The 11,998-nt window shown below is 45.2% G+C and overlaps 1 protein-coding gene across 2 annotated transcripts; it reads right to left on the bottom strand.

The window, feature by feature from the left end:
- Positions 1-4,723: 4,723 nt before the first annotated feature.
- GJB2 (gap junction protein beta 2) lies at positions 4,724-10,779 on the bottom strand. 2 transcript variants are annotated; one of them, XM_080798575.1, is made up of 2 exons: positions 10,605-10,779; positions 4,724-6,872 (listed from the first exon to the last, which is right to left on the bottom strand). In XM_080798575.1, the coding sequence occupies exon 2, from the start codon at positions 6,848-6,850 to the stop codon at positions 6,170-6,172; it is 681 nt and encodes a 226-aa protein (XP_080654701.1). In that variant the 5' UTR covers positions 6,851-6,872; positions 10,605-10,779; the 3' UTR covers positions 4,724-6,169. The 2 variants fall into 2 exon arrangements, with proteins under 2 accessions (XP_080654701.1, XP_080654700.1); XM_080798574.1 differs by having other exon boundaries at positions 4,724-6,867.
- Positions 10,780-11,998: the final 1,219 nt, after the last annotated feature.

The following is an 11,998-nucleotide window of genomic DNA, read 5'->3' as shown; positions in this document are numbered from 1 at the left end:
AGAAACATGGAGTGGTAGAAAAAGTCTTTGGTAAGTTATTTAGCTTCTCAAAGATATGGAAACAGCCAAACTAACTACTAGTCTCAGGTCTTTTCATGGCAAAAGTCTGCCATCTTTCATGATTTAGCTTTTTGTTTATGTGGGTCCCCAAAAGAAACTATTTCACACCCCGAACTCTTTCTGTGGTGCTTTGGTGTGCCTGTCACAGCCAGCTGGTTCCATACCATACTGTTTTGTAAAGTAACCATGTCATACACATCTTCCCTCTGCATTGTGACCCTTTAAAATAAACTTTGCACTCTCCAGGGGCTTAGAACAATGCTCTGCACATAGGAGGAGCTAATAGATGTGTTTTTAAAATGGATAATGAAATGATAAATATTCTTAAGTATTTTTGTAAGATACTCAAAGTTTGTCCTAATATCCTTACTATTAAGATAAAAACTTGTGAATTAGATGCAGCTAAGTACATTTATCCTTAAAACTCCAAACTCAAGTCATGCTGATAAGATGAACTGACGTTGAGCTGGAAGGAAATATTGGGTGGTTGTTCCATACATTTTTATTGGCTTAAATAACTATAGAGAAAGCAGGCTAATTAAACTGACAGATGACATCAAGTTGGAAGGAATTGCCAGTAATCTGAATACAGGGCTCAGAAAGATCTGGGCAGACTAGAGAGATGAGCCAAAATCAGCAAAATGAAATTCAACAGGAAAATGTAGAGGCCTGCGTTTAGGTTGGAAAAATGCTCATGTACAAAGTTTGGTAGGAGGTGGGGGCAGGGCAGTGGGAAGGAAAGGGGAGAGGGAGTAGTCTGAAAACTTGGAACCAGCGCAACTGTTCATGAACAAGGCTATGGTTCAACAATTTATGACCCAGTCATTCTACAGAATAGTGTATATCTGTTAAAAAGAACAAGTTAGATTTATACATACTGACCTGGAAAGATTTCCAAAGCATATTACCAGGTGAGAAGCTATCACAGAAAAAAATATGTCAGAAATGCAAAGTGGTTATGTATGTGCGTGTGTATATGTATAGAAGTAACTGCAATCGCATAGAGAAAAGACTGGATGTGTTTACATGGAGAAGTTAGTACTTCTAAGCAGCGCTGTGAAATGAGACCTTCACATTTGACTTTATTTACTTCTGCATTTAATTTTCAGTGCAAATATATTTATATATTAATTCTGTAATTACATAAATCACCTTGGTGGTCTTGTAACTGAAGGTGAGGAAAGGTGATGAGCGTTCAAAAAGCTCACTTGAGTCAATGTGTCTAGAAGAGTCACCCCAGTGCTGGGTCATGCTAGAGGGCTGCATCTCCCTTCTGGAGGACACTGGTGTACTGAAGAGTATATACCCCCTGTCCTGAGGAGGAGCCTGCAAACTCCTGGTACTGTTACCACTGCTTGAGGTAAGAGGTTAGAGAACATGTTTTATTTATTTAAGAGAGAGAAAGTGAGAGACAGAGTGTGAGTGGAGGGGAGAGGCAGAGGAAGAGGGAGAAGCAGATTCCCACTGAGCAGGGAGCCCGATGTGGGGTTCAACCCTAGGACCCTGAGATCATGACCTGAGCCGAAGGCAGACGCTTAACCAGCTGAACCACCCAGGTGCCCCTGTTTTTTTCTTTCTTATTTACTGGTACCTAGTAGGTTGGTACACAGTGGTTGCTTAATATTGATGAATGAATGTATGACCAACAGGGAAGTGTGGAGCTGGAAAATAAAGTTGGGGTTGAACTGGGATCTGTTCTCAGCTATTTAAGGTTATTAAGTGGAAAATAGACTTACTTTGGGTCCACCAGAGGGCAGAACAGATGCTGGTGAGCTGGTGTTATAAACAGGCAGATTTGAGCACAAAGAGGAATTCTTCTGATGACCTCCAGCCCCAGGCGGTCTGTACTATCTGCAAACCACCCCATCCCCCAACCCCCCCTCCTTATTTGGCCTCATCTCTTCCCATTCTGTCCCTGACTCTGGTGTCCGGGCCTTTCTCTCTCCCTGGATGACTCTTCCCTGAGATACCCGTTTGGCTTGCTTCTCCATTTATTCTAGGCTCTTAGCAGAGAGGCATTCCCTGACCACCCTATACTGAATAGCGATTCTCATTGCCTCTGGCCCTTCCTATTTCCGTTATGCACTTTTGTTTTTCTCTGTTGCACTTATCTGCAGCATATATAATCGACAGAGATTTGTTTGTAGTCTGCCTCCTTCAACATGAAGGCAGAGATTTTCTTTTGTTTGCAGTCCCGGTGCCCAGTAGTTCCTGGCACTCAGTTGGTACTCTGTAAATATTGGCTGAGTAAATGAATAATTCAAGATGCACAGAAATGGAATGGAGTGCCTCAAGACTTCAGGACTCCTTCTTAACCCTATCAACACTGGGGAAGATGGGGAGTCCCTATGGTCTTGGCAACGAGCTTCCGAAATTAAGTGCATTGGGAGAATTCTAGAAGTTCAACCCACCACACCCGTTGTGTGATAGGACTGTCTGCTATTGGCCTTTGAGTAGGATGTTACCTCCCAGAGGGGCACCGTCCCTGTCCATTCAAAAGAATGAAAGACTGTTTTTGCCAGGGCAGCTGGCAAAATGAGATCATATGCATAAAATATTTGGTTATAAAGACTCTAACTAGATGAATGGAAACTTTTTGGCCCTGTGGACTTTTCTTTCAGCAGAGCAGCATTGCTGTTATCACCCTTTTTGTGCTGTGACATTCACACCCAGACCCTCCTCTCTCTTCTCCCTGTCTATTGTGCTTAGTTCAGGCTTTGTGTAAATATGCACTTTTTCCAGTGGCCAGTTTATCAAGCTTTGCTGGAGTCATTTCTATCCAAAATACCACCGATCATCTTTCCAGCTTGGGATCTATCTTACGGAAAAGAGATGGTGGTATTTTACCTAGCATTTTACGACATAGCAAGCTTTTACGTCAATTATCGTATTTGGTTGCCAGTAAACTTGGGAAGTATTCAGTAAGCCCATTTTAAGATGAGAAAACTGAGGTCTAGAGAAAATAAGTAAGCTCCAGCCTACCCACCATAAACCCTTCTCAGCATGTTGCCTGTTGCTGTCTACTTGACCGCTGAGGTCAGTGGTAGCAGTGCTGGGCAGCTCAGGCCAGACCGTCCTGGAGAATAGTAACTTTGTCCTCCGAAGTTGGCCCTGATTCACTCATACTGATTGCAATTCACCTTTGACAGTTGTATATTTACAGAAGAGTTGAGACCACCAGTGCCAGTTTACTGCAGGTAGAAGTAGCAGCTGTACTGCACCTGGGACTTCATTAGCTCCCAAGGTCACATACCTTGATGTTCTGAAGGTGCCGAGGCCCTCCTGGAGGCTGCTTGTGTGAGGCCAGTGAGGCTGTGGCCTTGATGCAGCCAACCAGACACAAGATCCTTTGGCAGAATCTTTAAAAACCAACCAACCAACAAGCAAAGCTTTCTCTTACCTAGAACGAATGATGAATTTGAGATGTATATTGAGGATTAAATTCAAGTTCAGAGTTCAGGCTCTAATTTTCAGGCATGTGGCCAGACCTCTCTATAAGTTCTTAAAAGTGGTCAGCAGTAATCTGTAATTACTTTGACCCAGTCTTTTAAAACCTTGAGAGTAATAATCTTCATAGCTTTCAAGAGTGAATATATCTATTTAAAAAATCATGTGCTGTTTTAACAGGCTGCATGCAGAGCACTGTGGAAGATGGCCAGGGACCTTTTTTATCCCCTTTCTATTACTAGGATGAAAGTTGGCTGTTTTTTGTCTGCCCCCCCTTTTTAAAAAAGATTTATTTATTTTAAAGAGAGAGAAAGAGAGATAGTGGGGGATGGCGCATAGAGGGAAAGGGAGAGGGAGAGAATCTCAATTAGACCTCGTCCCTGAGCACAAAGCCGGATGTGGGGCTCCATCCCATGACCCAAGACCATGACCTGAGCCAAAATCAAGAGTTGGCTGCCCAACTGACTGAGCCACCTAGGCACCCCTGTTTTTTTGTCCTCTTAAATCCATTAAAAAAGTATATGGTGTGTGGTTCTCCATAAAAATATTCTTAAGTATTAATGTGTAAAATACTTTGAGGTCCTTGGGCTGAAGTTTCATTCTACTGAAAGGATGGAACCATTGTTGGCTGACGGGGGAGAATACTTGAGGGCCAGGCAGGCCTTTCAGCAGGCACTCACACACACACAGGGACAGGCTGATCTGTCGGGCTTATTTCCCATAGAAGAGGGCACTAAGGAAGAAAAAGCATTTTCACAAGACCAGCTTTGATTACATACAAATATACAGGAATAAAACCCCTTAGAAAAGACACCTTATAGAATTTTTCTCATGCCTTGGCCAAACTTTACCATGAATCACATTTTTAAGCATCAGCTTTCATGATTCTTCTAGGAGCAAAACGGGTCACATAAACCCATCTTGGCATTCTCCAGTTTACAAAGCCAGTCCGCACATCACACTGCGTGTGTGTTTGTCAGAAACCTGTTTGAGGGGAGCATGTGGTTGGGCAAAAATAATCTCTCCTTCTCCCTCCCCTGTCAAGCTTTCTGTAACAGAGACTTTTCTGTAAGTGGGTAGAAGAATCCCAGAATGGTGGACAGATAGCCTGGTAACTTAACCATTTGGGGTTACAAAATAGAAAATATTAACATACAAAACAGGCTATAGATAAAATTTGCTCTTCTATTAAAAACTATAATTGATTTTAAATAGCTATTTTATGAATTAATTATATTTTAATATTTTAAGTGACATTTGAGACATTACAAAATTATTTTAGTTACAAGCATGTAATTAAAGCTATTATTTATTATTACAAAATGTTTTTACAATGCTATTCTTGGCAACAGGAAAATGTTTACCCTCATTAAAATATGTCGAGTACCATTTTTTGGAAACCATGTCAAGCACAATGATAATTTTAGGGTTCAATTTGTCCTATAGAACTGCTAAATATTTTTCTAAACTCTAGTTTCTATTTAAAAACAAAGGTCTATCAATTCTATTTTCACTTAAGAAAACCGGATGCTGAAATGGGAAGCAAACTTTTGAAGTAGAAGAAACTCATTTTTTGTCATCAGAATTTAGAGTCTAGTCCTTTCATCTGTTCTTTAAAATATAGTAACTACTCCTCTGGAGCTCCATTTTGTTCCACACCATTAAATTGTGCAGTGGCAATAAAATATTCCCAAGCAACCTCTTTAAATCAGTGTTCCTACCATTTACCACAGTAATGGAAAAGGCAAACACTGTAAAGGAAAGAGGGCGTCTTGTGCCAGCCTGTAGTTGGGGGTGGTTGATAGTCCTTCCAGTCCATATTTCTCATGCAGAATTACACCTAAATTTTGGAAACGAGGCCTTTTGCTATTATAAGCCATCACTAAGTACTTCTAGGTGGTTTCACGTGTGAGAGGCTGAAATGCTTTCATGTGCTACATACCACAATTAATAGAGCAAACAACTTCTCAGGCACTGCAAATTTTTCAAAACTGAAAGGCCATATTTAAAATTCATTGATAGTGTCTAGTTGCACACATATCATAATCTGAGCCTTTGAAATATGAGGAACATCTAATGGCTTCAGAACATCTTGCAGATCAAAAGAACATACCCATTTTAAAGTTTTCACTTAAAAAAAAAAAAAGCATGACAGAGTTTGAAGCATTAGATAACCCTGCCCATTGTTAGAGACTAAAACTTTCCAAGCAAATAAAAGAATCAAGGATCTCTATGTTCACCTTTAATTCAGGGAGTGCGGCAAAGGGAGCCCTAAGGGAAGAAACCCAAACTTCTCAGCATCCTCTTTAGAACTCAAGAGTTTCTCTCCTTTCCTCAAAGAAAGAGAAACAAATGCTGATGTCCTTTATTTAAAATTTGAGAGTACCTACACCCACAACCCCTTCCAGCATGGGGTTTTACTGGAACTAATTGTAGTACAAATCAGTATAGGCATAGAATTATGCCTTTGTTTTCAAGCTTCAGGAAAGTAAAGCTCTGCTGGAGGCATCTGGAGTTTCACTGAGATCTAGAGCAGTTTCAAATGGTTGCGTTTAAGATAAGAATCTTGATCTTGGGAAATGCTGGTGACCGTGCCTGGACAGCAAAGCACCTGTGCCTCATCCTTTTCTCCCTATCTTTTATCCGTTGGCTGGGTAATGTGTTAAACTGGTTTTTTTGACTTTCCAGAACAATATCTAATTAGCAAATAACACAATTCAGTGACATTTAACAGTATGCAAATTCCAGACACTGCAATCATAAAAACCGTGAAGACAGTCTTTTCCGTGGGCCTGGAAACAAAGCAGTCCACTGTATTGGGACAAGGCCACGCATTGCATTTCACCAAACGCTGCATGGAGAACCCGTCATACATGATATAGAAGACATACATGAAGACCGCTTCGAAGATGACCCGGAAGAAGATGCTGCTAGTGTAGGTCCACCACAGTGACCCTTCGATGCGGACCTTCTGGGTTTTGATCTCTTCAATATCTTTAAATTCGCTCTTTATCTCTCCCTTAATGAACTTCCTTTTCTTCTCATGTCTCCGGTAGGCAACGTGCATGGCCACCAAGAGAGCTGGTGTGGACACGAAGATCAGCTGAAGGGCCCAGAGTCGGATGTGAGAGATGGGGAAATAGTGATCATAGCACACATTTTTGCACCCAGGTTGTAGAGTGTTGCAGATAAAATCGGCTTGCTCATCTCCCCACACTTCCTTTGCGGCTACTACCAAGATCATAATGCGAAAAATGAAGAGGACTGTGAGCCAGATCTTCCCAATACTGGTGGAGTGTTTATTGACACCCCCCAGAATAGTCTGTAGTGTGCTCCAATCCATCTTCTCCTCTGGGCGGTCTGCACTGGAAAAGACAAAGTGAATACAATATAGGAGTGACTAGTCAGGACAGAATTTGGGAGACTTCTCTGGGTCCCAGGTAAGGCATCAGTCTTAAATCTCTTCTTGAGCAAACACCAACTCTTACACAACCTCACCAAAAAAGGTCAAAACAAAACCAACCTAGTTTGCCGTAGGATTAGATGTGTAGTTCTCAAATCACCCGAAACATGTTTGTATGTGTTCTCTAATAAAGAGTAGCTTATTCACCTGAATAATTCACCAGATGTTTAGCACATAATAAAGATTTGGGGGTTGGGGGAGGAGCACCATAAGCAAAAGTACTCACTAACTTAAAGGTACTAATTAGTGCTGACCCAACTCTCTGCAGACTCTGCTTGAGTTACTCAGCACTCCATCAGCACTTAGCTGTTGCATCTGCCTGCTAGCCCCAAGTTTTGGATGGTACCATGGGGACTGATACTAGCTGAGGCCAGCCTTTCCTTAAAGGCCAGTGGGACATCTTCCTGCAAAGTTCTTCCCTCTCTCCTTCCTTCTCTTCCTCCCTCCCTCTCTCCTTCCTTCCCTCCCTCCCACTCTCTTTTCCTTCCTCTCTCTCTCTTCTCTTTTTAGATTTTATTTATTTATCTGACAGAGAGAAAGAGCACAAATAGGCAGAGGGAGAGAAGGAAGCAGGCTCTCCAGGGAGCTCGATAGGGGGCTCAATCCCAGGACCCTGGGATCATGATCTGAGCCGAAAGCAGATGTTTAACCAACTGAGCCACCCAGGAGCCCTTGTGCCACTTTTCTTAAAAATATTTCAGTTCACGGGGCGCCTGGGTGGCTTAGTGGGTTAAAGCCTCTGCCTTCAGCTCAGGTCATGATCCCGGGGTCCTGGGATCGAGCCCCGCATCGGGCTCTCTGCTCACAGGGAACCTGCTTTCTCCTCTCTCTCTGCCTGCCTCTCTGCCTACTTGTGATCTCTGTCTGTTAAATAAATAAATAAAATCTTAAAAAAAAATTTCAGTTCACTTTCATGGACTTGGGGTGCAGTAGTGAAATGACTGATACCAACGGTAAAGTTTATATATAAGACACTCCCAAGTTAAAATTTCACAAAAGGCTTCACTTCCTTTTTCTACATAGAAAGGAACAGGTTAGAATCAGTATATCTGTGGAGCAAAGTTACTCTGCATGGATTTTGGCAAACTTTTTGTATGGATTGGTGGTCCTCACTGCCGTGCTGGGACTGATTGCTTGGTCAATACTGAGGGATATCTGTTTGGTAATTGTTGTAACTGTACATTTTTATTGTGGGTTTTGGTTTTAATTTAGAAGTGTTTCTAAAGAGGCACATTAAGAAAAATGACAGAATATTTAACTCAGTGATTCCCCCCATCACTGGCCCTACAGGGTGAGTCACTATATCGAAGTGCAGAACCAAAGCCAGCTGGGGTAATGTATTACTCATTGAAAAGGGATTTGGAGAAGCCTGTGGATCAATGTTTCATGAGGCAGAGGCTTTCTCTTCAGCCCAGAATAGGAGGTGTCTTCGTTTATTCATAGTTACACCCCGTCTGTCTCAATCAACCCCTCTTGTAAACAGGATTCCACCTCTCTACAATTCTGGTGAGTGATCTGTTTTCCACCCCTTCTAAGCTGATAATAAATCCTCCTTCTTCTCTTATGTTAAATGCTCTCCTCATTTTGAGCAAGTTGGGTCCTGTTTCCTGATGGACTTCCTAAGCAGGCATGGAATGAATACCTTTCATCACTGTGCCTCATCTTGGTCTCAGTTGTGAGGCATCAAGGTCTGGCTGAAGCCATCCAAAGCGACCTTGCCCAGAGGAGGCAGGAGAGAGGTGGAGAAGAGTCACAGCCAGGAAAACTATGTACGATTGAAATGTGGTGGAGAAACATTTAGCCCTACTCAGCTCTACAAGAGACACATCAACTGGAAGAAACCAGCGTTTAGTCCCCAGTTCAGCCCTGACTCTTCAGACTGTCTGGGAGGTCCTTAGGTGAACCAAAATTCATCTTTTAACCAAACAATTTTATGAAATTTAGACAGTCCAGTTCCTCTCCGGCACTTACCAACTGGAAAGCAGAACACTCACTGAACTAAACTGTGCATGGTTTTAATTCAATACATCTGGCTAAAAACCTATGGGTGGGGCTTATGCCTTTGCCTCTTCCAGAGTACCAAAGATCACACACTCTTCTGTAAACCAGTCCAATCATCATCAGCTGAGAAAAATTCAGTTCGAAGCACACCCTGTATTATTGTTGTTTTTTAAAGTTCTTGGTTGAGTTGCAACTACCTGTTTTAAAGATCCTTTTAGGAAGAGGAGCACATTAAAATTTGCTCGCGGAATGAGATAGAGGTTAGAGCTCAAGATGGAATTGTTCTCAATATTCAAATCATCCAGGGAGCTGCTCTCTTGCCTTTCTTTTTTTTTTTTTCTCTTGCCTTTCTTGACTTGGCAGATGGGTCATGGGCAGGCTCCTATCTGGCCCACACCACCCTGTAATTGTTTGGAGTTCTGCCAGCAGTGAGTTGAGGAGCTGGTTCTGTTCTTCAGGGAAGGCACTGGGTGAATCACCGGGTTGCAGAAAAGGCAAAAGGAATTCTTTACCCCTTAACTTCTCAATCCTTACTTTCTGGGTGGTTGACCTCCCCACAGAGCGCCCCCACCCCCTCACAGGTGTCTGTAATTGCGCCTGACTGAGCACGCTAGTTTTGAAAGAGACTCAAAGGGCTAATGGGGACATGGCTGTCACCAAACATTTCAAGACAGAGTCACAAGTAAATGGTCATGGTCATACGGGTCCGGCTGTCAGAAAACTGAAAGACACACACCATTTAGGCTTATTTCCCCCTTCACTGAGGGATCACTGAAAGGTCAAAGCAGCCATCCTAAAAAGTACGTTTCTCAGCTGCACACTACCTCATTTATAAACAACTGTCCTAAAGCTTTCCTTCCAGCTGGAAAAGCCACCTGGAGATAAACGTTCTTGATTGTTTAGGAGAAAGAGAAGCAACCGAACTCTTAACTCAGATTTAGGCTGCGCTCTGGGTCTCTGGGCTCACAGGGGCAGGGAGTTCTAGGTAATCTCTGCCGGACCTCGACCTGAGTGATTTTCTTTGCAAAGACAGTGTGAGGAGGTAAAGGTCAGTTTCCTCCTGTGAAGGCTTCCTGCTTAACAAATGAAATTGATTTTTCTCCATGAACTAAGCCTTCAGCCAATTAAAAACTTCTAGTGGCTGCAGTTAGAGCAAGCCGGCGGCTGTGCGAGAATTTCCTCGGAGGAATATTATCGACAATCAATCACGCCGAGGTCGAACTGTCTCCGACTGGCTGGCTTTCCCTCCCCCCTCTCGCGCGCCGAACCCGGTCACTGCCTCTGGGGTCCTGTTACCACGTCCCCCTCCCCGGCGCGCCGCCGCAAATCCGGCCTGAACAGCCCGATTCAAATTTCAGAGCTCGGCCGAAGGAACTTCCTTGGCCGAAGGAACTTCCTTTTCCGAAGTTCGCACTCGCCCCCTGCCCTCCGCCTCAGGTCCGCTGTCGCGACTGCTCGGGACAAGGACGATGCAGGGGCCTCAGTGCACGCCGGGTCCAGTTGGGGGGATCCGGGTTCCCCGGCCGCATCCAGGTCCCCCAGATGGCCGTCCCGGGGTCCCTCCCGAAGCGGGGTCCCCCAGCCCAGGCCGTCCCGGGGCGCGGAAGGTTGGGCCCCGGCGTCGCGGCCTCACCTGTGCGGGAGGGAGCGCTCCGCGAGGTCGCGGGTGGCGGCTGTGCGCTCCCGCGGAGTCTGGGCTGGTGCTGGCGGGGGCTGCCTCGGCGCTCGCTGTGCGCTGCGGCGCCGCGGACTGGCTGAGAGTCCGGGAGAGGGGAGCGCGCCGGGCGCGTTAGGTCTTCCACACCTGCCTGCCCTGCGACGCCTTTTAACTGCACGCCACACTCCGCCTCTTCCCTGAAGCTATTTAGAAAGTTACGGAGGGGGCGGCTCCTCGCTGTCCGGCCGTCCCCAGTGCTGCGGGCGGGGCGCGCAGGGCCTCCCCGGTAGCCAGAACTTCCCTGGGACCCGGTTCCCTCGATTGCCCCGCCCCCGCCCCCCAGGTACTGGAGACCCTGGGCTCCGCAGTGCCCCAAGCACACCGGAGCGCCTGGAATCCCCTGGGTCGCCAAGGGCCCCGGGCCCCGGTCGCCACCCTAGCCCTTCCGCGCGGGGTCAGAGCTGGGGGAAGCTGAGCCTAGTGACCTGAACAGGATGCAAAGCCCCAGGCCTCGGCTCCCTGAGTTCTGGGGATGGGTGGGGTTAAAGGATAGTTGTTGTTGCCGTTTTTGTTATTTCTACTTGGACTAGTTCGACAGTAGTATTGCATGTATGTATGTATATATGTGTATGTATATGTGTGTGTGTGTGTGTGTGTGTGTGTGTGTGTGTGTGTATACACTTTAATTATTAGAAAAACAGACGTTCCCAACGATTTGAAGATTTTACTTTAGGCTGTGGAGGTTCCAGTTCCTTGCGAGGCTCTCCGCTGCAGCAGGGTGGCGCAGGGTCTGTTTCCTCCTTGGAGTTTGGGTTCAGAGAGGGCGAGCAGGTGGGGCCACCGGGACTGGTCAAGTTCCTGCTTCTTTCTTTCCGCAAAGGCAAACTCAGCCAACGCCTCCTTGAATTCCCTTTCTGAATCGACCATTTTCAACCAAGGGCTATGGTTGGAGGTGGTGGGGGAGACAAATTTTGCTCGTGCCAAGGCTGGCATGGGGCTTCTCCAAGGGCCCCGCCCCGCCTTCCTCTGTGCACACACACCATGAAAGGAGACCACCAATAGGCTTTTTGGAGAAGATCCCAGGCTGTTCAATTCTTTTGGAAGCTTGATCTCGGCTTATGAGGTCTCACTGTCCACGTTTGGTTGGGTAGTTTGATATCTGGAGATGCAGTGGATGGAGAATTAAAACTGCCAGAGCAGGCCCGTCCACGTTGGGAAAGGAGTGTCAAGCCTCAGTGGCTGTTACCTGCTCAGGTAACTTGGTTCATGATTCCTACAAAGAGCAGCCGGTGTGGAAGTGCAGGCATGCTTGCTCTCATGCTCATCTTTCCTTAGGTGAGTTTTATGTGAAGCAAAGATGATGATTCATC

The sequence above is a fragment of the Martes martes genome, assembly GCF_963455335.1.
Source record: "Martes martes genome assembly, chromosome: 3".
Lineage (NCBI taxonomy): Eukaryota > Metazoa > Chordata > Mammalia > Carnivora > Mustelidae > Martes > Martes martes.
This window is presented reverse-complemented; position numbering and strand designations above follow the sequence as displayed.